This window comes from Meleagris gallopavo, chromosome 7, assembly GCF_905368555.1.
Source record: "Meleagris gallopavo chromosome 7, MGAL_WU_HG_1.1, whole genome shotgun sequence".
NCBI lineage: Eukaryota > Metazoa > Chordata > Aves > Galliformes > Phasianidae > Meleagris > Meleagris gallopavo.
The window spans coordinates 27,169,571-27,196,875 of record NC_139410.1 but is presented as its reverse complement, the minus strand read 5'-3'; the positions used below and the strand labels follow the sequence as shown (position 1 = coordinate 27,196,875).

Below are 27,305 nucleotides of genomic sequence, written 5' to 3'. Positions count from 1 at the left end.
CTGTTCTTACAAAGCAGCACTTGGAAGGCAGGAGGAAAGCTCAGTCTCCAGCCCAGTGCTGCCTTACAGAAGCACAAAGGCTTCAGGTGTTAGCAGTTCTGCACTTATTGGCTTGGAGGACAGAATTTGAAATTCTGGATGATTTATATAAGCCAGCACCAAAATCCTGTCATTTATAATGCAATGTTGAGAACAAATGCTTTGAATCAACATAATAAATAGCATCCTCCAAGTGCAATGCAAATATCACTAATTTGTCCTGATGACATCTCTCAGAGATAAACATTGATGATAATGCTTATCACCACTATTATAACAGTGTGGAATTAGCTTAGGGCTCAGACAGAGAGCCAGTAAATGAACTGTAATTATGCCTCAGAGCTTCCTCTCAAACTCACCAACAGTGTTCTAAATTGACTACCTAATGGGGAGATTTTCTGATTTATTGTTGAACTAAGCTGAGACCTTGAGAAAAGCCTCCTTCTGCTCCAGATGCTTGCTGATCAGGGGGATAACATGGTCTATCTCAGCTGCTGGTCCAAGTTTATCTCGACCTCCACACCAGTCTTCATCACGTCTGTATTCTTGCTCCAGGCTCTCTAATACACTGCATACCTGAAACATACCCAGAGCACAGCAACTCAGTTATCCACAGTTGTAACAAGAAGAAACACAGTCAGTAAAAGTCTATGAGCCAACAAAATTTCAGACCTAAATATTTTAGACTATTGGCCACGGCATGGAGGGTAACAGGCTATGAAGCAGGCCCTGGACAGAATGATCTATTAGTTATTCTTGCCCACAGCGATCTCTACTGTTTGGGATGTAATTCATCTGGCTTAGGGGTGATAAATCCTTGTTCTTTTCTAAAGGAGAAAGGAGGGAAACTCAAAAGGTTGAACCAAGACAAGGGTCAGTCTGGCCCCAGTGGATCATTCAGAACACAATCCCCATTCCTGAAGGGTGCTTTAGGTCTGTTTAAATCCCACCAAGTCATGGAACTTAGCACCCACTTAAAGTAAAACACATGCTGGAATGCTTTCCTGAAACAATTCTGAAGCTGGAACTAATTCTGTTCAGCTGCATGTTAGCTGCTCCCTGTACAGGTTTTGTAAAGACTTATGGATAACAATAGACATTAAATCAGTGTTGTAACCCAGGTGGATGCAGGTGTTCCACCGTACAGGGCTTACAAGAGGATCTTCTATCTTGGTGCAATAATGGGAACAAGGCAAATAAACAAGTGCAGTCTGAAAGCCGTGTGCACCAGGCTTGGACAAGGCAATGCAGATCCTGAGGGCAACTCTCTGTATCCTGTGCAGACACAGGAAAAACAGCAAAAGTTTTTCTGCACATTAGGAACTTCTCTCTTCTCTTCTGGGTTAGTAAGGATCCACTCAGTTATTGCTGGGGTCCAGTTAACCATATTCACCCTTTTCTTGCTCACTCCTGCAACCTTTATATGAATATAAGTTATAATTCAGAGGATCCTACATGCTTAAGAGCATAATTTGGAAGAGACTCCAGGCTCACCTAATGCTCTCCACTATCACAGGCCATTTTCATGTAACTCCACTCATGAACACATCAAAATCCATCTTAAGACTGGGGAGCTGAGGTGAACTGATGCTTGCTGGCATGTTACAATCTGAAATCAGCTTACTGCTTGCATGCAAACCAGCCCTCACCCCCAAACCCGTAGTGGAGAGAAATGCCCCATGCCCCACGTTATTTTGGCACAGAAAAGCGATTCCATTTAATTTCTTGGCTCTTGAGAACTTTGGTACTCTGTGATCACTTTGGTTAATGAAGTTAGAGATAAACTATCTAATAGAGCTGCACCAGTTATAACAAGAGCATAGGGCTCTTGGGGAGGACAGATACGAAGAAGTTTGGCTGGTTGGGACAGACTCTCTGGCTGCTCTTCTAGCTGCATTTCTAGGTACTCAGAACTCAGGATTCAATGAATTACTGCCATGCTGTCAGGGATCAGACCGCTAAGGGTCACAGATCATGGAGCCTGAGAGAAAGTAGCAAGTTTATGAGCACTCAAGACTGAATGATCTTTGCCCCAGTCATTTGCTGAACAGACACAACTCATCAATGAACTGGTGGGCACTGCAGTATGCTTCTCTATGGCTTGGAAATAGGAAGAGAGACCAAACTGATAAATCACTGGCTCTGCATATTTTGGCCAGCACATTTGACTGTCTAAAGAACTAATGAATCCCTTAATGGTTTTCATTTCTCACAATCTTCCAACAGCTGTAATTCTTTTCAATCCTGTGTGCATTAGGGACTGTAAATCTATTTGAAACCCTTCACAGGGAAAGACATTCATTATAAGGAATGAATTAATTTTAAGCACTCTTAAAAATGCATTAAACAAACGACACCAAAAAGTGGCCCAAGGATTTTTTCCTGCATCAATGTTAAGGAAAAATTATCTCGGTCCTCAATGACATCTTTAGCTGTGTTAAAAAAAACTTTCCAAATCTGGTTGTATAATTGAGGAACCAACCGTGTGCTGGTAACAACAGAAATGTTAATGAAAGCCACTGCTTCTTTTCATAAAAGCACAGGTTCTTGCAGTGTCCACGCTAACACAGACTGCCTGGCTGCAGTAAATTACAACCAGCAAGACTAGTTGAGTATCCATGCTATGACACTAATTCTCACTACTGACTAAAGTTGCATCGGTTTATGCAATGCATAAATAATCCCAATTGTACCAGCAGCCAATTGGAATGTGTTTTGTTCATGGATGCCTGGAATGAAGTAGCGTTATGTCTGCATACAGTGGTTACTGCTGTAATTAACTGCGCTGCAGGTGGACTTAAGAGAAATCACTTCATATCTTGGCATCTTTTTTGGCATGGTGGTGTCTTACTACTAATGAATATATTGGCTATTGCTGCTCACAAAATAAATGATTGATGGCAAACATTCTCAAGGAAATGAAGATTTACATTCCTTAAAATGAACTCTGATGCCATAAGGACTTGAAACTGAAGTGGTAGGATTTCAGAAATCCTTCCCTTTGGAAAGTGAGCAATTTAGAAAACAAAAGAAAAAAAAGTAAAAAAATATATGGCTTCCATACTGTTTCAATGAAACCTTCAAGATGAAAATTACTGTATACTTCAATTTGTCTTTTTGAAACTCGATTTTGACCGGTTCAACCTTCAATTTCCCTGTGTGGATAAGCACTGTTATGCCGCTGGAGTAAATGTCATTTCAATTCATTTTGCTAATGCTGTGAGATCCACAGCCAGCAGAAGACCCTCTGCATTTGTGGTCAGAGTAGAAAACCCACATCCACCACCACTGCCATGTGGGAGTGCACTTGCATTGGTGTTTGTTGGCTGGGGGTACCTGAGAACCACACTTGCCCTAATCAGTTGACAGAAAGGTACTAGACTGTAAGCAATTGCAAACTGCTCACCTGCTCAGAGGTTTTGTAGAAGGCCACCGAGGCATTGACCAGCTTGAGCCTGTCCTCCATCTTCAGCATTAGCTGCTGCCAGTGCAGGGCCACCTTTTCAGCACATTCTCTGATGGCATCAGCATCATAATGCCCAGCCTGCAGCAGCACTTCAGCTTTCTGCTGGACCTGCAGGGCACTCTGATGTGTCTTCTGTAAGGAAGTGGCATGAAAGAGGGACTGTGCACGATGGGAGGAGAGAGAGGTTGTACAGATGTGCCAGATTTATGGTAGAAAGGTGAAGTGAGGTGTGAGCATGGAGATGTGAGAGAGTGAAACATTTCTGGTTATCTCCAGTTAACAGTTCATTTCTGCAAAGCATTTTATCTTCAGTTATTCATGTACATTTGCAACATTACTAAAACTTGGCACAAGCAAGCACTGGTTGAGATAGACTAGCTGCACTGGCCAGCCACTGCCCCTAGGACGACAGCCTGGGTGAGGATGGGAATCCTGGAGGACTCCTTTGGACGGCCCTTTGGACAGGCAGTGACTGTGCTGAACTCCCACCCCACCTGTGCTCAGTGCTGACTGCATCACACACAGGCTGTAGGCGCAAAAGCAAACCCCAGTGAGTTGTTTTTTTTTTGCCAGGCAGTCTGCTGGCATGAGCAGCAGGGCTTACAGGCAGGACTGAGTGATCTGTCCCATTCCCCAGCTTGCATTAGCATCTCTCAGTTAACCAAATGGTTACAGCTTCCTTCATAGGTTGCTGAGGGGAAAATAGCCTCCAGCCTTTTCCCAGCCCCAAGTAACTGTGTTCAGGTTTAGTCCAGTATTTGATTTTAATCTTCTGAACAGAAGCACTAAAATCTCCCAAAGTCTCCTCTGTTCTGCATCTCAGTGGTAACTGCTGCTGACAAATTCTCATGTGATACATTTATGATCTAATCCTTGAACCTTGAAAGACGCTTGAAATCATCTGGTGATACACTGGTGAATTATGCAATGTAAGGAAAGCTATAGCAAAAAAAAGGATTAATACTTGGCAGAAATATTTAGGAAGATGTTCAAGAACAACTGGTTAAATTTAATATCCAGCTGCTGTACTGATGTTAGAGTCGTAATACTTGTTTTAAATAGACTTTAAAGGATTTTAACTGAAAATCAATTCCACATCTAGCATGCCTTTAGAGGACTGTCCGCCCCATGTGCTTTGCTGATCACTTCCCCATATTGAGCTTTGAACAGTTTAAATGTTTAATCTAGTGTTTTCTCCCTCTGAAAACTTATTTTCCCCTTACAGTGCTGTAGCCTACTTCTCCGTCTGTGATCTGCATTTCCTAGCAGACCCAAGCCCTTCCCCAACAGCAGCAAGCTGTGACAACACAGCTGGAGGGTGTCTTGTTCCCCACTGCTGCCTAGCAGTGGCTACTGGGATGCAGCCAGCATGGCGTGGTACCCACCAGCTCATACAGTATTGATAGGAAACCCCTTCCTTTTCCCCTTAGAAGCTGCCACCGCTGTTCCTTCCTGACTGTGAGTGAAGCTGGATCAAAGTGGGTCATCTGGTAATATCTAAGCTCTGTATTTACTAGCTACATTATAACAAATATTGACTGCTCTGAAGTTTACCATTAGACATAAGGAGTCTTTATTTTTTGGTCATCTCTTAAAATCTCCACTATGGGAATATTATTTTCATAGCTTAAAGTTTGGTTTAGTTTTGATTTAGCTTTTCAAACCACAGAAAGGGATTTGCCAACCAATTCTTTACTTTGTAGCAATTAACAGATAGATGGGGAAGCATATACACTGTGCTAAGCAGGAACAGGAGGAAGCAGTGTGTCCTCTCACACATAACTAGAGTGAGCACACCTTGCAAATGTAAAGTGTGTTCATAATGGCAAAGGCATATGAAGTGCTGACCCAAAGTGTGAGCACTGTGGGCATGGTGATGATGGGTGGACAGTTGGACTGGACGACCTTAGAGGTATTTTCCAACCTTAATGATTCTATGATTCTGTGATTCATTGCAGTCCCTTGCTGAGGGGAGGTAATAATTTTCCACTATGTTCTCATCCAAAGTAAAGCAGCTCAGAGAAGGCACTGTTCCTCCTGCCATGTCCCTACACCATGAGTGAGAAAATTGGTTTTTGAGGGCCAGCTTGAACTGAAGATGTGCTACTCCAGGGCAAGCCATGAGCTCAGTTCAGCTCAGTTCAGCCCTTCCTATCTCATGCTTAAACTGAAAGTATTTGAGGATGGAGGAGTTTGAATGAACATCAAAAACAGAACACCAAACATTTACCAATGAGAGCATTACCCAGTATCAAAGATACTCATAAATGAAGGCTCTGAAGTGATCAGCAAATCTTGGACATGGAATGAGAATGACTCCATGAACTTCTGCCTTCAGATCGCTTTGTGAATTTTAATGTTATTACTTTTTACCAAAGAAATTATCAGAAGACGTGTGAGCGTCATTTTCAGGAATGGAGAGGCTGATATCTGACAGCAGAAAAAATAGCTCCAGATGATAAATAAATTCTCTTGTTGCATTATGATTTTAATGCAAAGTCAATTTTCTGAAGTTTTATCCCTTCCCTCCCTCAAGCAAGCCATGACTGATGCCCAAAAGATAACCCTTTGCATGCTGTTCACCTGGGAAGAAGAAACCAAATTAATTTGCTCATGTTACCTCTATGGCCAGCTGAAATTGCTCATGCTCTCGCTGGAGCTGCTCAGCCTCAGAGAGGGAGCTTGCATTGACGAGGCTTGCATTCAGCATTGATTCACCATTCCGGATCCAGCCAAGCACCTGTAAATAAAGGATGTGCTTATGCAAGGGGTGCTTCAGTGCAAAGATTTCTGTTGTTACTCATCAAACAGTGTCTCAGACCAACTAGTAAAAAAACCTATTTTGCCCAACGTTGTCTTGGCTGAATCAGTGAGCAGAAATAAATCCCAGGATAAGGACTTAGAGACAGAAATTGTTGGAAGGAAAGTTCTTACTGCAGAAGCTATTAATAAGGAATGAAATCTCTGGAAGTATTTACATATGGGTAGTCAGATGGCAAAGAATTCTCATTTCCAAGATGTGATCATAAAAAATGACTACTCCTCTATGCAAACACTTCATAGCAAAACCAAAAAACATAATCAAGGAGCTTTGAAATGAAACATAAAGATCTTTAAGGTCCCTTCCAGCCCTAGGATATGATTCCACGGTATGATTCTATGATATTTTCTAGTTTCTACCCAGAGTTATGGACTTCGCTGGGTAATGCTGCAGCTCTCTTCTGCTCCACTTGTTTGTATTTCTTTCATGCAAAAGTCAGAGCTCAGGGAGTAAGGTGAAGTTGCAGTTGGTTTCATCTAACATACACTTAAGATGCAGTGGGAGTTTCCATCTGCATTCACAGCTAGGAAGAAACTCCATGTCTTGCATTTTATATTTAGTCAAAGGGCTTTACTTCAGAGACATTCAGATTACCTGTAGGCATGAAATGCCTGCTGTTTTGACTAAAGAATCAAATTCCAAATGTATGTAATTAATCCATCAAGCTTGTATTTATTCATTTATTTAAGCAGCAACATTTTTCTGCTATTTTAAGGCATGCTTTTGAAAAATTAGTACCCAGAGTGCACATGCAAGTTCTTTGCTGTGTTGGCTCAAAGACTATTTTCTACCTGTGTGGGAGTCAAATTATTCCAATGAAGCCAGCAAGTTGTTGAATTCAATTCACAGATGCACAAGAAATCCTGACTGCCCATACACTGCCCTAACTTTAGCTAGTGATTTACAAAGCTCCAAAATCGACTTTGTTGCAATATTCTACATAGTAATTTCCCTTTTGTGCCATCATTTACACCGACTGATCTATTAAATTGTCTGTAAGAAATAGGGATTTTCTGTTTTGATTTTATCCGTACATCATGCATCACCCTACTTATAGCCATTCAGTTCCCTGTGGGGCAGGAAAATGAGTTTTCCCTAGGAGAAATAGAGAGGAACCATCAACACGTGTAGCTGACCCTGATTTGCAGGAAATTACATCTGCTCACTACAACAGTGTGGAAGATTTCATTTGTCAGCTTTCTCTCTTTCATCAGTAGGTATTATTGTTCCTGTGGGAAATGCTACAAAGATTTAGAGGAAAAGAAAACGGGTTATCATATGGCAGTCTTTCTTGGCTGGCAGTTTGTATAATCCATCTGACAAGAAGGCTAGATTATTGCCTACTTCATGGCACCAAAAGCTGAAGTTAAAAAAGATGGGTATATCTGAGAAAAACTTGATGTGAGTATGTCATAAAGCAATGCATCATTTCACATTTGATATACCGTGATATACAGTAGCTTGGGCTACTTAAACTGTAGAAAACACTGAGTTTGCACACTAAAAAAGCAGTATATTAATTAACTCAGTTTTTCCCCCAAATAATACAAACAAGGTATGCCAGGGCCCCCTGGGCAGCAGCTTCCATTTGGGCTGACTTTTTCACAACCTGCTGAAAATTTCAGCCATGTTCAAAACTCTACTGCAGTTTCTCAGAACTTTGTGATGTATTAAATAGGGAAAAAAGCCAGTTTTTCAGCATCCCTCAAATGACTGACTGCTGTCATCCTATGGGCACCCCCACCCGGAAGCAAATCTAATGCCAAAAGAATAACGGTGGGTGGATAAAAGGTGAATAAAGATTTCCAAATACACTTGTAAAGAACAACCTGGAAAATAAGTGTAGTGTGATACTGTGACAGTATCTGGGATTGTATTATGTGATGTTGAACACTTATAATAATAATAAAAAAAAAACCACAAAGATGAAAAGTGGGGTTTGGAAGCCAAACAGCTGCAAGCACAGCATAAGACAGCTTGTTCTTGAAACTGATCTCCACAACTCTGTTGTATTATCACTTCTATGTGAGCAATCCAAGCTCTTTAGTTTCTGTCGGAAATGAGTGGGATCCAAGTGAAGGGAAATCAGTCTTGGGAAGGATCTTTCTGAATAACAAAGGGTTTGTGAATCACTGGTCTATGCGACTTCCACACTAAAGCAGTTCACAAAACATCTCACTCTTAAACGTTCTTCTTTTACAGCCCCAGACTTCAACTCATTGTCCAGGCATTCAAACCTTGGGTGCGTATGATTTAAAGCAGAAACCCTCCTAAATGAAACTTAAATAGATAGAGATGGTTAAAAGACTTCGTATTTCCACGAGTTGTTATATCAAAATGCAAACACATGTACATTTAGCAGCCTTGACCAATTTTCCTATGTCAGCAGAATGTAAGCACAGCTACAGTAGGTGTCTGGTGGCAACCAAATCTCAGATGACTTGCAAGAGTGAGTGCAATTTGGTAATGAGATCACCCATCATCTCAGATGCAATAAAATGAAAGTGAAGGAAATCTGGATCAGAGTGGAGATGAATTGCAAGCCAAAATCAATATATTTCCCAATTTCACTAAATGGTTGGGAATATGACTCATCTCCAGGAAACCAAATAGATAGAGCACAGATATATTTTACCTTAGCTCTTTCCAAGGGAAACTGTAGCTGTGGTAATTTGTAGGTTAATAAACAAAGGAGTCCTTATTACTCAGCTGAACAAATACAATGATTCTTCACAATTGGCCTGCTGAAAGGTCGCACAGTAATAAAAGTTCTGATGGTCCCAAGCTGTGTTAAGAAAATACTAATTCAAGGCAGCTGTTTGTTCTCTCACAGCATTAGATATTTCAATCCTAAAACCATTTCCTTTGGTTAGATTTTGGTTTGCAGAATAGGAAAGCCCAGAAGTCTCTTGATAGTGAGGCAAGTAACATGAGGTACCTGCAGAGTGCTGCATTGCACTGCACAGCTCTATGTGCACTGCAGGGCTGACCGACCTGTCCATCATCCTGCTCAGTGGGGTCAGCTACACGTACTGCTCCTCTCTACCTTCTGTCTTCAGTTAAAAGAAGAGTTCTACTTAGTCATAAATCTACTGCACAGAACTCTAAGATTAGCTACTGAAGTAGTGTCCAAGAAACTTTGGGAACCCTTGGAAATAAGTGATATTGTGACATTAATACGGTGATTATGAATATCATAGAGAGGATCTCTTTCACGGAAGAAAGCTGCACTCTGTAGAGCTGCAGAGCCTTATGAGGACAGTCCCTAGAATTATCATAAACACAAATCAGCCACATATTCAAAATCAAAATTCAGAAGAGTTCTGTGCAAGTTCCATTTATGGTTGCAAAATATTAAATCAAAGTGAACTCTCAAAGCAAATGTGTGCAGTGATGTTGGTGCTGCCAGCTTCTAGCTTGGAAGCTGTCTAGGAGCGAAGGATGTTTTGCCAGCAATGATAAAAGCAATCCAGATAAAATGTCACTCAAAAAATCATTTTTGAAGAAGGAATAACTGTGATCGCAGTTAGGGAGCACTCAGTATATTCATTATATCCCCCCACCCCCATTTCTACTGGTAAAATGGAAACCCGAATACACCATGTGTCTGGAAAAATCTTTCTCTTCCTTCTAATGATACCAAAATCCATTACAATCCAGACATAAGCACTACACTGAAGCATAAAGTCACCTCTGGAGCAGGAAGTGTAGTGTAATACTGAAATATGAGGCACCCAAATAAAATACTGAGGGAAAATACAGGAGGCAGAACATGACCACCATCGCTGGAATGAAATCTGGAAGAAAGGGAATGTCACAGCACTAAGATGGCTAAGTAAATCCTAGCACAGAGACCACAGATCGAAGCTTTTATCTCACCCAGATAATGCTGAAGATTCCTTTAGGACAATATGTGTAGCAATAAACAAAAAGGCGAAACTACTGTAATTCTTTGCTCAGATGTCACTGCTCAGCTATCCTCTGCTCTGGGGCAATTCTCCACAAAACTTCAGCCTGGATCCCAGCTCAAATCATTTATTTCCAGAACACAGTTTGAAGCACACTGCAGTTGAGAAGCTAAGGGGTCTGCTCCATACAGAATTCCCATAACTGCTCACGAAGCCATGATGTGGAACAGAGCCCTTCTATATTTGTACAGGATCATGTTGTAATTTGTCAGCAAATCAAGTACTGCTAAGGAAAGAGGGATTAAGATCATCCACCTAAGGCTATGTGACTTGGCAGATACCGGTCTGCCAGGTATTGTAATGGCTGAAAACCTATTTAAGGACCCGAAGCACAGTTAAAAACTCTCACCTGCTTGACTTCAGCCTGTAGGTGCCGGAGCTGTAGGCACTGCTCTAACCTCTTGTGAGTTTGGTCAGCATTAAGCTCCAGCTCATGCTGTTTCTCATGAAGGAATTCCAGCAGCTCTTGAACCTGTGTTGCAAGGTCAATGTCCTTTTCACAGATCAGCTCGATGCCTACAAAAGAACAACATGCAGAGATCTTGCATTTATTTGCAATTCTAGTCATTGTACGAACTTCAAAATTATTTCCCATCTAAAACACTGATTTGCAAATCTCTCAGTAACACTTCCCTCAATGAGTTCTCTCCCAGGGAGTTTTTGGTTTTTGTTTCCCATTCTGCACCACTATATTTTCCTACACAGTTGTGGTTCTCTGCTGATGATTGCTCACCTCACTCATCAGCATCTGAATAGCAGAACACTATTGACCATAGCCTTGCCCAAACATCAAAGTTAATTTTAAAAGGCAGAAATAACCTCCCCTTGTTACATTAAACCAACGACTTATGCTTTACAAATACAAACGGAAAAGAGAAAAAAAGAAGAGGAAGAAAATAGAAAAGTGAAATAAAGTAAATTCTAGCTGCCAGATACAATGCCATGAGTGTGTGGAACTCCATAGAGGAAACATCTTTTCCATCTGGGCACTTTTCACAATCATTAGCAACAATTTAGTTAAAAATGACCCATTCATTCAGAATTACTTCACAAAGTGACATCAATACATTCCTCATGTAGCAGACAGAAAAAAATGATTTAGTACCAGAATTCCTATGCCTTGTATTTTGCATGAAAAGGGAGAACACTTGTATAACCTGGTCTGAATTTCATAGCTGAACCTCATTTGATTAGGAGGTGGAAACAGAGACCTCCTGAGGTCGCTTCCCACCTCCTGAATTTCCTGGTGGGCCTTGCGTGTGTCAGTTACATGAAATACAGTGCAGAGCATCACATCTTCCTTCTTTATCACACGAGAGTGATAGCATTGTTGGGTGCTTTACAGATGTAATGTAATTGTGAAAGCTTGGCCTGGAGGAGTTATGATGCCATCCTGTCTTACTGTAATCCCTGTAATTACAAACTAATAAAGATCTGACTCTTTCCTTATTGAGGTCAACTGGAATTTTGCCATTGGCCTCAATACAGGGAGGATCAGCGACTTAATATGAAAATAATCAGATTGCAGTAATGCTGAGAAAATACTACACTTTTTTCCAAAGCCATTTGATTTCATGGAATAATAGGACATTATACAAGAATTGTGCTAATTAGAAGCTGCTGTACAGAAGGCTGTGTATTGTTTTTAAAACTGATTTAGAAAGATGCCTTTTCTTCCCCCTTTCTCTTCCTCAGAGGCTTGTAACTTTCATTCTCTCTCATAGCGGTATCCACAGAGGACAGTACACAAAATAAGTATGACCTTATGATTGACCATATCCTCTTTTTCCTGTTTCTGGTTTTAACAGGAAGGAAAAAAAAAAAAAAAAGAAAAAAAAAAAAGCATAAAGGAATGCAAGCAATTGGCTTATTCCCCTTTCCCTGCCAAAACCAAACAGTTTCTTCATTACCAAATAAAGAGGAATGGCCCCTGGCTTCCCATTTAAGATCTGGAAATCTAATATACGCTTCCATTCTTAGGAGTGAAGTTTCTTTCAAACGCCAGACACCAAGCATTGTTACTACAATTAGCCCGCATATGGTTCTGTATCCTCAGGACATGACGGGCTTCCTGTATGCTTGACTTCACCACACCTTTCAGATATTAAATGCACCGTTTTCCTTCATGCAGACTCAGCTGGTCTGGTTTTGATTGTGCTAACTCATCAGCAGCAACCAGCAAGCTGCCTGGGATGCTATCCAAGGGGCAGCCCGCACTCCCCATGATGAATGGTCTGCCCTTTCGTGCTTGTCATGTGTCACACAGATTTATTCTGCAATGCCAGTGCACGCAGCGAGAGCACTTATTCTTCTCAAAGATTGGTTTGCAAATTGGAAACCTTTGCTTTCAGAATAATTTCATACATAAAATCTTTACATTAAGTTTTGATAGACAGGAAAGCACAGCTGACTTTTTATAAACTGAACTTGGTTGCCATTCTTTTTTTCTAACTCCTTGGCCCGTACAGCAGATATCAGTGAAGGATAACAAATTGAAACTATTTTTAAAAAAATAATTACAAAGAGTACCCACACTGACCAACATCCTGCAAGACATGCATTAGTTACAGATGAGCTATTTGCATTGTCAGATACTATTCAGCATGAGGAAGAGGTATTGCTTTTTTGACCAGTACAAAGCTCTTTTGGAGCTGCTTTGAACGTGCTTGTAGGCTGAACTGTTACCAGCCTGGAACACAACAGTACAGCATCCACTTCTTGCAGTATCTATTTTCTGTGTTATAAGTGAAATCACAAGGAAAATGAAACAGACTTCCATTCCACTTTGAAGCAATGCAATGCTAGGAAAAGATATGAATGATTTTAAGTTTGACATCCAGGACACAACAAGGCTTTGAATTTTCCACATAACAGGCAGGGACTGTGTAAATTTCCCCAGCATCAGCTTCTCATCATATTTCAGGCTTGGCTTAGAGAAGTTGCCTTAGACATAAAATGCCAGATCCGTAAGTCTTTAGTGACACCTACAGTGATGCTTATGGTGACAAGAATGCTAACAATGCGAATGTACTTTAATAACAAATTAATTGTGTGCACTCAGTCAACAATTAAAGAATATCCCGAGTTGGAAGGGACTCATATGGATCATCAAGTCCAAGAGTGTAACTACTTTTAGTACCTAGAACATGAACAACTGAGGGATGTACCACTGATGTGTACGTGTCGTCAGTGCATCTTGAGTCCGGGTATTAAATCCCTGCTGAATCGCGGTCTTAAACTCTCAGAAATGCCCAGACTGCCTCTTGACTGCCTCTTTTGGAAACATCAGAACACTTTAAATGTATCAAACTAGACACTCAACAATCATTATTCTTTTTTGAGAATTTTTGAACACATTTTCACCCACAGATCTGCTCTGATCAGGGTATCCTTTGATATCAGTACTAGAGCTGTGATCAGCCTGGAAAAACAGCAGATAGTTCCACTGAAATAGAAAGTGCTGGGTCACTAAAAGTCAGTCTTCTTGAGAATACTGTTACAGCATTCTCTTAAAGCAAACCTCTTTCCCAAATGACACCGATATTAGTGAGACATGAACACAATTTCAAAGTACTGCGGAATTGCAGGAGATGTGACGACTCCCAGATTTTCCTTGGTCCCTAACAAAACCAAACATTTATTTGCAGAGTAATTATTCTTATGATGAAAACAGGCTAATCCAAAGCAGGATCACTCACACATGCTGCACCAGTGGAAGGAATCACAGGACATAACTCTGTGCTGTATGGCATTTTGGAAACAGTGGATTTGTAGATACGCAGTGTGTACACAAATATCTGAATATCTGCACAGAGTCTGATCTGGCCCATTGTAGGACAATTGGATATGCTGCATCCAATGCACAGTATTCACATGGACTTCCAGACACTTCACGGTCTGGTAAGAATCGCTGCTCCAAGTCTGCATCACACATGCAAAAAATATGGGCAAGTATCTATAAACTTTTTCTACCTGCACAAAATTTACAAGTGAAAAAGGCATTATGCATGGAAAAACCTGGAGGTAATTCTATCTGACAGACTTGCTGGCTTAAAGACCTCCAAGCCAAACTCCAGAATGATCAAAATTAAATCAGGTTCCTGCGTGATACGTTAAAAAGAATACAGCTGAAAGAAAGTTACAGGGAAGGGAAGAAACCTCAAGCAGTTAAGAGTGAATGGTTAGGTGGGATGTCCCTACAAGCTTCTTTCTGCCTTTATCTTCTATGGTTGTAGTTGAATTTTGATGGTAGCGGTGGTGATACTGTACAATGGGAAGCAGCAATATTGATTTCCCAGAACCCCTGCAAATTTGCAGTTCCGGCAGTGAGAACAACCATCTCTCACGCACTGAACAACTGCGATACAGGACTCAGCAAGAGGGAGTAAAATTAAATGAATTTTTTATGGACTATAGCTGTCCTTTATTAAAATAAGAAACAGTAGGCTCCCAAGAGCAATCTCTCTCCCTTATTTTGCCATTCTCCCAGCATTTAGCATTCTATGCATGGCAGATCTGACCATTACCTTTGATTAACTACAGTTACTCTGCATCCCTGTGAGACTTCCACTTCCTTGCCTTTGGGAGCAATGGATTTTTATTGGGTAGGCTTTAAAGAAGGAGATCTCAGATAATCTTACAAAAACATACTAAAAGTCATTTCATTTAGTTGCTGATCTTTTGTCTGCAATCCAAAAAAAATTGTTTCTAACTTCTTCATAAACAGAGAATTACTTTTTTTTTTTTTTTTCCCTGAAGAGCAGTCCCTGATGCTCCTGAGACTGCACTGTTCTGGATGATGTTCTTTTCCTCCCATGAATTAATGCTCACATTAGAATGTTTCCAGGATGCACCAAAACTGAATAGTAACTGATGTATACAGTTTGCTACCCCAGAAAACAAAAGAGCTGAAGCACAGGACCAGACACAGTGTGGGCAGACCTCATATCATCTCACATACATGGTTCACACAATGCTTGTCTGGTTCAAAACACACGCCTGCAGCAAACCTACAGCCTCTGCTGAGTACAGCTTGCCAATCAGGTTGAATACTGCCAATTTTTTATTTTTTATTTTTTTTTAAGGTGAGTGTCTAGAAGTAAAATGTTTGCCAAAGAACAAATCCATAAAAATCTTTTTTATTTTGGAAGTGCATGTGAGGAGAGACAGAAAGGAATTGCTCTTGCTTTGCACTTTTTCCAGACATTTAAGAAGGTTTAAACACTTTGCAAATAACTTTCACTTCTGGATTTTATGCAGTGATTAATCTGAATTATGATAACTTTTTTTCCAAACACAAAATGCAAGGATACAAAAATCCTGATTCATAGAATGCCTTAGAAATAGGATCCTACTGCTAAGAAGAGTAGATGAACCAGACAGACTCCCTATCAACATGAATCAAGTCTGTCACTTAAGTGCACATGCCAAAAGCTTTTTGCATCCAAGTGGTTAGCTTTAACTTCCAAGTGCACATTGAAAAGGAAAATTCCAGTATGGTTTATCATGTTCCCTTTTTATACACAAAATAATTCCAATTAGAGCTGGCTGGAAACAAGAATTCAATTTTGTGATAAATTTCAAGGCTCTCATATCTGAATTCTCTCCCATAGGGCTTTTGGTTAACTAGCTTCTCTTTTCTCCACCTCTCTCTCTCACTCCACCTTTTTCTCTTCCTTGCCATCTATACTGGAATAGATCACAAACTCTACTGGCCTGCAGCTGCATAAAACTTTCTGAATGAAACTTAAATTTCAGCTTTACTACCATACTGAATTTCCGTTTCAAAGGAACAGCGATTTCTGATGTGTGATCCTGACTCAAAGAATTTTCCAAAATCACAGAGCGGTTCTGGTTGTGGAGAAAAGCTATACAACAGACTGAATTCTGTTAAAAGTTGATGTGCTTTGTACGTACTGGCATATTTGTTTAGGTTGTTGGTGGTGTTTCTTTCCCTTTTGTTTTGTTCCTTCTCATACAAAATAGAAAACAAATTGTTCCACTCACCTGAAGCCTGGACCTCCATAATGTATTGGTGTAAATCTTGCCCTTGCTGGATGACTTCAAAAGTCATGTTGTTCATGGCCAACTTCCTCTCAGTGTGACGCTGCAAACGTTGCTCAGCCAGAGTAAGGTCCTCGGTATTGAAATCATTCATTTGTCTCAGCAGATCCTCATTCCAGGCATCTAACTCTGCTGTAACCTTCACGGACACAAGATAGATGCTATATTCAATCAAGACCAACGAAAAATCTTGCTTTCAAACCATGCATTAATAACTGAAGTACTTCAAACTGTGACTGTGATCCAGAAACCCTAGAACCACAGCCTCAATACTCTGGATTCTGCCCATTAATGGTTACAGTCCTCATTTTGCCTAGCCGAGGATCCATGCGAAGATTATCAGTCCAACAAGAAATGTGACAAATTCTTTTTCCCTTGCACAGTCAACAGGGCACTGTAAAGGAAGACACACTGTACTCATATGGATGGTGATATAAATGATTCTGAATAATTCACATTTAAATGAAGAAACAGTAGTAACAGAATTGCAAAAATACTGTGACACCTCTGTCCTCATAATCTCACAACGCCCTAGATCTTTCTTAAAACATTCTGCATCACTCCGTATGTTAGTACTGCAGATGGAAATATTTATCATTAATAACATTTATTCCTTTTCTTCATAGAATTTAAATTATAAGCTGCTTCCATTAAGCTCTAAAACATGGAGAATGAATACATTTGCAGGATTATTACTGATATAATACACTGTGAACAGTATCTACCTGTTGTTAACAGAGATCACAAGACCTAACGTTTTATTATGAAATCCGTGAGTTAATCCCCACAGTAGTCCTATGTTGTTCTTCCAAGGGTCTTTCTGCTAGCTTGAGAAGGAATAGGCCCTGTATAAATTTGTTTTGTAGATCTCAAAGATTTCACACTGGGGAATGAATATAAATAACAGACTTCTACAGATGGGCAAAGCACAGCACAGAAACATCGCTCTTGAGGGCTGGGTGAATCACCAGGAGCATCACAAAGGGGACCTAGCTCTTGCCAAAGACCTATATTACCTGCAAATAACTCATGGGAAAGTGCAAAATATTTTGCAGCTTTCTCTGCATCTTAATTCAAACAGGCAGTCTGGACTCTAGCAGTCCATTACTGTATTTTCTGTTTCACATTTTAAGTCACAGTTACTCAACCAATACTGAAGTCCTACTCTATTTTTGCCTGTTCAATTAACACAATTAACCTACCCAAACAGCCCAGTCTCCTTCATACCAGAATCTGCTATTGCAGACAAAAAGAAGGAATGTGCTGGTGGCAACAAATCAGGACAAGGAGAGTGGAAATAAATCATATACGCCTGAATTCTGATTCATAGGTCAACTTGTCAAAGCTAGATGGAGGAAAGCTAAACCCAGATATTTAGACTCACATTTTGGTATGTTACAATATAGTGATGGTTCTCTGTTTCTCATAAAAGTGCTCTTCAGTGCTTGTGTGCAGTGAGATGCTTAGTTTCCTCAGTAGCCAACGTTCAACATTTTTCATTTGGTTTTCTTTTCCACAAAGCATAACAACAAATGCAGTGCAGGCACTGGAAGGGAACCCAAAAGGACCGGCTCTCAGCCCTTCTCTATTATTAGCATGAATAGGAGAGCACAGCTTTGCATTAGAAGGGAAAATGTATGCACAGGTTTTCAGTTCTTTTTTGAGAGAAGCAAAAAAGCAGATTTACTGAACCAAGAACCTGGGACCTCAGCTGCAAGGTGAAAGGAAGAGTGTGAACATCCTGAGGAGTTTCTTTTTTTCTTCAGCTGTTTCCCACCACCCATTCCACTCAATTAACTCTAAATAATAACTACCTCTACAGTCCCTTTGGCCCCATTCCTGACTCCAACAGCCTCTGATTCATTTACATGCTATAGCTGGAGTCCCTGAACTGTGGGAGCTTCTTGGCAGATTCAACAGTTCTGGAGAAATGGTTGGAGTAGATGCTGGAGAAGGGTTTTACTCAACGTATTTATATTAGAGAAATATACTTGACTAATTGCAATCAAAACTGAATGACAGAATAACAGAATGGCTTGGGTTGGAAGGGACCTCAAGGATCATTGAGTTCCAACCCCCTGCCATGCGCAGGGTTGCCAACCAATTTTTCCTAATATGCAACCTGAAGTAATGATAGTAGAAGAGATTGAAACAGTCAAAGAATGTGTTATATTAGTTTGCTCTTACAGCCATGCTACAATACGGGGATTCTGATCAAAAACTGATCTGTGTATGTTTATGGACATCATCTTCAGGCCAGGAAAGCACAAGTATTTTGGAGGGCCAAACTACTAGGAACATTGAGGATGGACATACAAGGGAATCAACAGATGGTCCCATCCACATCTTCAAGTATGCTGAGACCAAGCAGCCCAGTGCAAGTGCCTGGGTTAAATCTCTCTGCTCTGATGCCATTTCTTTTAGCAAGCTTTTCCATGTGCTGTGAAAGGGACACTGAGCAGCACTGCTTTTATTCTCCTGTTCAAATTGGTGGTTCCAATTAAGCAGGAAAGGACAGCACTGGCAATCAGGACACAAGCTGATACACTTCTGGGGATACAACACCAGATCCAAAGGCTTCATGTCTTCTTGTCATGGCCAGAAACTGGGGCTGAGATTGCATCTGAGTGTCTCCAGGGAGACACTCAACAGGGATTCCTGGTCCAGTGCCAGTCCCCACAGGGACAAGGAGCACAGGCAGTGACAGTGGGCAGAAGGGAGGAAAGAGGGAAGTCAGCTCCAAGTGGGAGCTGAGGAAAGAATGATAATTATCCCATGTGCTGGGTTAGGGGAAGAGAGGAAGGAGTCAGACACAGCAAGAGGTGGAACATCACCAAGTTCCTCAGGCGAAGCTTTTGTACAGGAAGGTTGGGTACATTGCTCTGAATAACCAAGACAAACAGATGGCTGGAAGGGAATCTAAAGCGCACAAAGGCAAAGAAGCAACAGCAGAGCTGTGATAACAACCCAGGTTTCCTGAATCCCAATCTGGTGCCCTATCCCAGAGACCGTGATGCTTTGCAGATCTCATTAAGACACTTCCTTTCCTGCCTGTGCAGCCAGTGCCTCACAATTCCAGCAGTTTCTGTATTTCAAAGTGGATCACTTGGAAATGGTCCCAGTCTGAATTTGAGTACCCATTAGTTTGACTGGGATATAGGGAAAAATGATTTGTTTTTCTTTAAGAAGGGGCAGTAATTAGGCAGTTCAGTTAACTACACATGTATATTTTTCAAGTCTAAAAAAGGACCCTGGATGCTCTCACAGAAGGGGTCAGGCATTGACATCTACGGTGAAAATTAATACAGTTTCATCTGATATATTCCCATCTTGTAAATTGTGGTAAGAGCCAATTATATCAAACCAATGTCAGGTATTGTCTCAGAAATGAGGCTCCCTTGGCCTTGAACATGTTTAATTCCCTTTTGACCCAGAATCGCTGATTTGAGTTTATTCTGTTCATCTACTGGATTTTTGGTGGGAAGAAATGATAGTGCTTCTTATGTTTATTCCTTTTTCTTCACAGTGTTTGTGATTCTAAACAGACCTCAGCATCCTTCACATGGCCTGGAAGAATAAGAACCCTACTAAGAGAGAAGCTCTGAGCTCTGCTCAAATGTGGGATGAGAGAGAAGTAGTACCAAGGCAGAAGGGTCACAAGGGCAGCAACAGTGGAATTGAACAGGCCTGCATTAGTAAAAGCAGCAGATTGATCTCAGATTTAGCAGATGTATCCAAGTACTCGCACTGCTCCAAGGAAATCTGCACACACACTTCTCACTGTCAAACACATTCTGGAAGGAATCATACTCCTTCCTTGCAGGTTGTAAGGTTGGTGGCCAAAAAACAGGTTCAAAGTACTAAAGGAAGATCAGGTAACCTGAGTGTTAATGAGAGGGAAAGGCACAACAAAGCTATATATTGACAGTGAGCCTAGAAAGCACAATCCATCTTCATTTGCAATAGATGCTCCTGCCATCATGATAATGGGAGAGAGAAATGATGCAGGTAACAAATCTAAGCTAGTATTTAGTGAGCTACCCAATATATCCATATTAGAGCAGCAGGAACTGCACAAAAGTTTCCATCAGCATGTGAGCAAATACTGGGCTTGTGCTGAGTTCCACTATCACAAGACTATAACAGATATACAGACTACATCAGCCAGGTCTGTCTTTCCTGCAGAGACAGCAACCACAGTCTACAGTCTAGACCACATACTCTGGGACAGACATCCTCCTAAAACAGCAACTTAATATACCCAAAATCCCACTACTACAACATCACTGCTTTTGCTGCTTCCTGGATTTACCCTGTTGCAACAACGGCAGATAACATGACTGTGGGGAGAGAGACATTTTCATTTTCAGTGCTGGATAGAGAGTAAAGCTATGGAGAAGTGGGAGGCAGGTTAAACAGAACAGCAGTAATGATAGCAGAAGCTGCCTTGCCATTACATTCCTACAATACAGCGTGCTTGTGGATTAAGCCAGAGTCCATCCAAGCTAATGCAGCTGCTGTGCAGGCAATTGTACGTATGTATTGTATTGTATGTAGTATTTCATAACTAAACCTTATCTATTTCTTCATGTTGCTGCTGAAATTTTCTACAAAATGGTGGTGCTGAGCCTTTAACGCTGCTTGCTTGGCGTGAATTCAGTGTTTAGCACCTAAAGTCATCCAGCTTAGTGCAAACCAGAAATTTTTGTTTGCCAATTGAAGAAGGTGGAGAAGGAAATGAGGGATCAAATGTGAGAAAATAAATGTTATATGGTGAACAAATCATATAGGAGCTGATATTTTGGAGTATGGGCTGGGAAAGGTATGAGGAGGAGGAAAAGAAAGTTCTACCTTTGGAGCAATTGCTATCAACACAAAGAGAGCAGGCTTGCTAGAGGAATCTGCAAAAGAGTAAAGATGGTTGGAAAAGACAAGTAAATGTAGAAAGCAGGTTGCAAGAGAACTGATGGTGTAAGTAGGAGGAGGAGCAAAGGTGAGAAGAGTGGGTAGAGCATTGGGATGAGGCAAGATGGGAAGAACTGTCACATAGGCTCAGGGCGGATCTCAGAATTGAGGAAGGGGAATATCCACCTCTCTCCAAGAACAAAAATGTTGGGAGCCATACATTTGGCATAAGGAGAGAGTGAAGGTGAATGAGAGGGAAGGGAATCCAGAGAGGGAAAAAAATGAAAGAAAAAAAAAGGTAACTTTGCCTCCTGGACCCTAAGGCGAATGTCTGTGAGTGCAGAAAGAAAGAGGTTATAATGAAATAATGGAGTAGAGGAGACCAGATCTCTAAGGCACATACCATAGTCTGGGTACCAGCCTTGCTAGGAGCGACAGCATTCAGCTCTGCTTTGGAGTTCAGAACAAGGTGGAAGAGCAGAAGACTGGATATGACAGTATAAGTGGGTCTATGAGCAAACTAAAGCTGCAGGTTTATGGTAGAGGAGATGTAGGTAGGAAAAGGGCGAATGAAGCTGTCACTTCTACACATCACTCATGCAGAAAGTTTGCTGTTCCTCCTCCTCAGGTCTTGGTTTGGGTTGATGCTGTACATTGTGACAATACTGTCACCCATTCCTTCTGACATGTGGCAGAGATACCACGCTTAGTTGGGACCTGAGCTGCTGGAGAGTAAAGAGGCTGTCACAGCAATGATTCCGCTCCAGTGCTTTTGGTTCCTGAATCCTCAAGATATCAAAAGAAGCAGGAAGAAAAGGTACCCAGGACAGCTTAGTGCCTTACCTTCCTTAAAATGAAGTGATGTGCAGTTTTAAACCTATGCATATAAAAAAGAAAAAAATAACCTCAGTGCGAGTCATTATAGGATTTCAGTTTATGAACAGAAAGATCTGAAAATTTTTCTTACCATTCCTTTTCTTACAAGTGTATCTCAAGATCCCTGCAGCTCTTATTTCTAATAAAGAAGTTCACTTCTGAGTGCCAGCTATAAGTCAGTGAGGGGCTATAAAGCATCTTGTACCTCCAACCAGGCAGCTAATTCACTTGAAAGATTCTGCTAATGTTATAAATCTGCAATAGAGGCTCAAGTGAGTTGTAAATATCAGCGAATCAAACTACTGTCTGCAAGCTGGCTCCTGCTCCTTTCTAAATTCACGCTCAGGGATGGATGTGAAAAGCCAGAAGAGCCAGCAAGTGAACTCAAGGCTGAAAAATTTAATTAGCAGGTGAAATTGAGCCAAAGAGATAGGATGGTGGAAAATTAGTAAACCAACAGGTGAAAATTCTAGTGATTGTAGTGCTTTTTGAAAGATTAAAAGCATATCAGGTCAAATTTATATTGTATAGCAGGAACACCCAGAACCCCTCCAGGACTATGTTTGGCCCAGAAAGTACACTGCTATACCACTACAGGAGACTGGCTCTGCCTAGCACTACACAGATCCATTATAGGAAATGGAACATGCAAAAGGAAGGAGCTGGGCAGATCCTGGGGAGGAAGGAGAGAAGTTTTCTTGGAGGTAATCAACAATTGTGGCCAGACAGGTATGGGCTGAGATCATTCCTGTTCTCAGTTTGAGTTTTACAGTGGCCTGTAGGTGAATTTGATCATCTCTGTACAAAAGATATAAAGAAAACATATGCTGAAAGCTGTGGTCTATGCTCCGGATGGCATTCATTGTGTTAGGGGCTGCAACTCAGTGCATTTTACCATTCACTTCTTTTGCAGCTATCCAGCACTTCCCTAATGATTAGCATCATTCAAGTTATGGTTAATAAGCCTTCAAACGACTATTTTTTGAAGGATGGGACAAAGAATACTTTACAGATTTTAGTGAGGCTATATTTCTGGGATACGACTGTGCTCCATATACATGATGTGCTCAGTGTGGTGCCAGCAGTACTGCTGAAGCCTGCCAGCTATTGTCCCTCGGGTCTTACACCCTACTTCCTCGCAATGGATCAGCTACCACATTCACACTGCATGAAATCTCCTGAGTTACTTGGTTGGCTGCACAAACTCAGCTGTGGTATACATCACACAGAAAGTCCAATCATATAATCTTAATGATCCCGTCTTGTCTTGAAATGTGCAATGACTTGGTAAAGGAATAAAACATATCAGGCATCAAAGTTAGATACGTTTCCTAAATAAAGAATAGGTTGTCACTTTCTGGTTTTAAAACCTAAGGCAGAATACCCTCCCACAGGGATAGCAGGGCCCTCTCATATTTCTGTTATGCTGGTTTCCAGGTGTTGTCATAGTTAGGATTTCATACTTTAACCCAAGAACCTAGAGTGTAAATATCAGTCAATATAATGAGATTAAGGCAAAAATGAAAAGGCAGCACATGCTATGTGTCTGTGGGTTCGTATCCAAATTCATATCTGCCAAACCTGCCTTGACTCGAGTATAACACAAAAGCTGCCTGGGCGACTCAGAAGTCCTTAGAAGTCCTAACTGAACGCAGCTGGTCTTCTCTATGAAAGGCAGGTGGCTTCTCTTTACATAAAATACTTTTCCTGAAGACAAAATGAAACAATTGTTGGCAGATTTCACTGAAGTACAGAGAAAGTCGATGATGCTTAAGTAGATGGAAGTGCGTGTTGCTGATGAAGTACCTTTAATCCTGCAGTTTGTCTGGAATCCAAACCTCTGTCAGGAAGAAAAGATTACAGAAAGGCTCATAACCCAGGGCAGCTACAAAGCAGATTGGTACGGTGCAAGTCTAGGAAGGGGTGCCAAAGGAAAGGGTTATGTGGTCCATGGCATGGACTTCAATATCTGGGGAGATCATTATGAGCAGGAAAGTCTCCAAAGAACAAATGGTATTCAGACACAGTTTAAATAAAAAAATATAAAGGCCAAGCACTCTGTTGCCATTTGTGACTTTGAAAGTTTCCCTAAGTTTGTATTATCAATTAAAGAGAGAGGTTAGTAGGGCAAATGAATGCAAGAAAACATTTGGTACAAAAACTGGATGGAAAGAGACAATATTGGATGCAAATATTCTGAGACTGAATTTTAACTTGTAGCCATCCCTTAGCCTGCTAGAAGGAGATGGACTCCCAGTTGCACCCCTCTGGCTTCCATCAGAGAGAAGCAAGATTTTGCTCTCACCAGGGTTCCCAGGGAGGGGTTCTCATCAGGAGGACTTCCCAAGAGCTCAAGAAACTGAGAACTAAGGGTGAGAATACACGAGAAGAGGAGAAATAGGAAACACTTTGATTAATAGACAGAAGCAGCACAGAGAACAAAAGCATTCAGATTTGGGAGAAGGAGAGAAGAAAGTGAAGCAGCTGTTCCAAAATCACCTGCTTCTGGTTTGCTATCAGACCAAGATCTGCTGGCTAATTTTCAGAAACCCAGTGAAGTTTCCATTTCAAAACCCAAGTCAAACAAGAACTTTGTTTTGAAAGCACAACCCACGTAAGCAAAACACTGTGTGCAACACAGACAGCCAGGCTGGAAGATCCTGGATCAAAAATTGAACCTCCTTAATTGAACTCTTCTTAAAAAAGGATGCTGATAACTAAGACCCTCTGATAGCTAAGCATGCTGAGAAGAACCTCCACTACAACAGCACTGTGCTTTGGGCCCACTTTTTGCAGATGGCTTGTGTGAGCGCAGGAAGGAGAGAGATTAGCACGCTTGCAGCAGGTAAGAGAGACTTTGTTAGGGATATGTTCAATATGGCACCCACCGCACTCTGGACAGATGGAAGGGGGCTTAGCTAGACTAGAAAAGGAGAAACTCATTTGAGAATCATACTGCTACACACTATTTCACTGTTCTTAATCTATGCTGGATCTAGGCTATTATAGAAAATTAAAACCTAAATACATTTCCAGTCACAGCTCAAGCTACTTGCCTTTAGTAGAAAAGGTATTTAACTTCCTGATTTAAATTTCATCATCTTTTTCTCTTACAAGCTTAGAATACTCAACCACCAGAAACACTATCTGCTTTTTAATTATGGGGATGAAAACATCTTTTTGCTTCTTAGCAAAGCATGAGGTAATTTTCTTAATGTTGATAAGTTTCTCATTGACTTGGAATCTTTATTATATGGCTGAGGTAACTGACAGCAATCCACTTTCTTTGGATTGGTACTGAGTCAATTTGAGACAATTCAGCTATTTGAAATGCACAGCATAAATGTATCATTTAATATATTATTTCAAATTATGTTTTTTATTATCTACTAAACTGCTTTTGTTGTTTCAGCAATAAATGTATTCATAAAATTTAAGATACTGACATGATATTTTTCTCTCCATGTTCAGTTACAAGTTTAAAAATTACTTTAAAATAAAAATATTTCTCCACTCAGAAGAGAGAGTTTTCTAACAAAAATCATCTGCCTGTAAACTCCCTATGAAACATGTTCTCAGATTTCCTTGTAACATTAATCCTGCAGAGGGAATTCAGATGTCCTGTTGATAAAAAATAGCAGACAATGACAACTAAGTGATGATTTTTTTCAAGTCCTTTCTAACCAACCTGATTTGAGAAGATTCCGAAGTGCATTTCCAGTTTTAAACATCTTTATATACCATTTGTATGCCATTATATACCACTACATACCACTGACACTCCGAAGTAATTCTGCTACCCATGTCCCTTATCTTCAGCTGCCCCATCAGTAAAGGAATCCATGATGGCATAGGTCTTAGCAATCGTTGGTTGAAAGACCAATGTACAAAGGAAAAGGAATTGAAAACAGAGATTCTGTCTTTTTAAAAAATCTTTACATAAAGTCAGCATAATTCTTGTTGCACACCTGGAATTTGCAGTGAAACACAGACAGACTGGTATCTTATGAATGACTCATAATTCACACAGGTTCTCCATACACACCTATATATTTCTGGGTGTCCAGAAGCACTGTTTTTCATGTTTTGCTTTATTTTTGAAAACATAGGTGCTGTTTATAGCTTTGTACACATATACATTCACATATAATTCATATCTTTAGAATCAAAATCTTAATCATTCACCATTTGCCACTCTATTGTATCAACATATTACCATTTAAATACAGGTGATACTAGATATTGCAGCTGTTGAGCTGTCAGTGTAGCAGTCTTAGGGCAACAAATGCACACACAGTAATATAAGCTGATCTGAAGTGAACACATTTATAGATATACACACGTACTCACAAGGGATGCAGTCTCCCGCTATCAGGAAGTCTGTATACAACTATTGAGTAAAACAGTGTTGATTGATTAAACTATTCTAATTTACATTAATAACAAGCACTGTACAACAGCTTTCACCTAACTTAGCACTCACAAGAGGAAAGCTCAGCTACTCCCTGATTTATATCTCTCACATTCAATTATAGATCAAAACACCTAAAATTCCCTCTTCCCAGCCCTTTATTCCACTGTAATTCATCATGCCATATCTTAAAATAAACACTTAGAAAGTGTAACACAGCGTATGAAGGCTCCCATTAATTATCAGTATCCACCATGAGACTGCCTACAGATCTGCAAGATTTCCTTCAGGAATATCTCATCATAAAGCATTTAAAGTGCCCCAAGAGCTAAAAAGAGACCAGTGGTGTAGGTAGGAGGAACGCACCCCATAAATGCTGAGCACTTCTACTGGTATCCTACCAGCAGAAGTTTACACAGACTCCCTTTCCCTTGCTCTCCTTGCTCTCGCAGCCAGCTCTTACCTCAATGGTGTACTGCTCAAAAATCCGAAGCTGAAGAAAGATATCTAGCTTAATCTTCCTCTCATGGAAGAGCTCTTCCATCTGTACCTGGGCCTCGTCTAGCTGCTGAAGTACAGATTCAATGTGGCTGATGGAGCTGTTGTGTGGGGTCTTATTGTTGGAAACGGCGGAGTCCCTGTGACAAGGCAGAGAGCATGGTTAAAGCTGAGCTTCAAGGCAGGCAAAAGAGCAAGAAGTACATACTTGTGATCCTGCATGCCACTGAGAAGTGAGCCCAAGCACAAAGGGCTGAG

At 40.7% G+C, this 27,305-nt stretch overlaps 1 protein-coding gene across 20 annotated transcripts in view; it reads right to left on the bottom strand.

The window, feature by feature from the left end:
• The window catches only part of KALRN (kalirin RhoGEF kinase), a 451,786-nt gene that overhangs the window by 132,524 nt on the left and 291,957 nt on the right, over positions 1–27,305 (bottom strand). For 16 of the 20 annotated variants that reach the window (XR_014884476.1, XR_014884477.1, XR_014884475.1 and 13 more), the window contains exons 13-18: positions 27,013–27,187; positions 16,301–16,496; positions 10,644–10,810; positions 6,126–6,245; positions 3,446–3,664; positions 466–615 (exon numbers count right to left, since the gene is read on the bottom strand). Coding sequence is in view for 17 of the 20 variants with exons in the window: in XM_085228421.1 (XP_085084547.1) it covers positions 466–615; positions 3,446–3,664; positions 6,126–6,245; positions 10,644–10,810; positions 16,301–16,496; positions 27,013–27,187 (1,027 nt within the window). In the remaining 3 variants the exon portion in view is untranslated. The remainder of the gene's footprint in view (positions 1–465; positions 616–3,445; positions 3,665–6,125; positions 6,246–10,643; positions 10,811–16,300; positions 16,497–27,012; positions 27,188–27,305) is intronic. The other 4 variants (XM_085228424.1, XM_085228428.1, XM_085228437.1 and 1 more) reach the window with 1 other exon arrangement.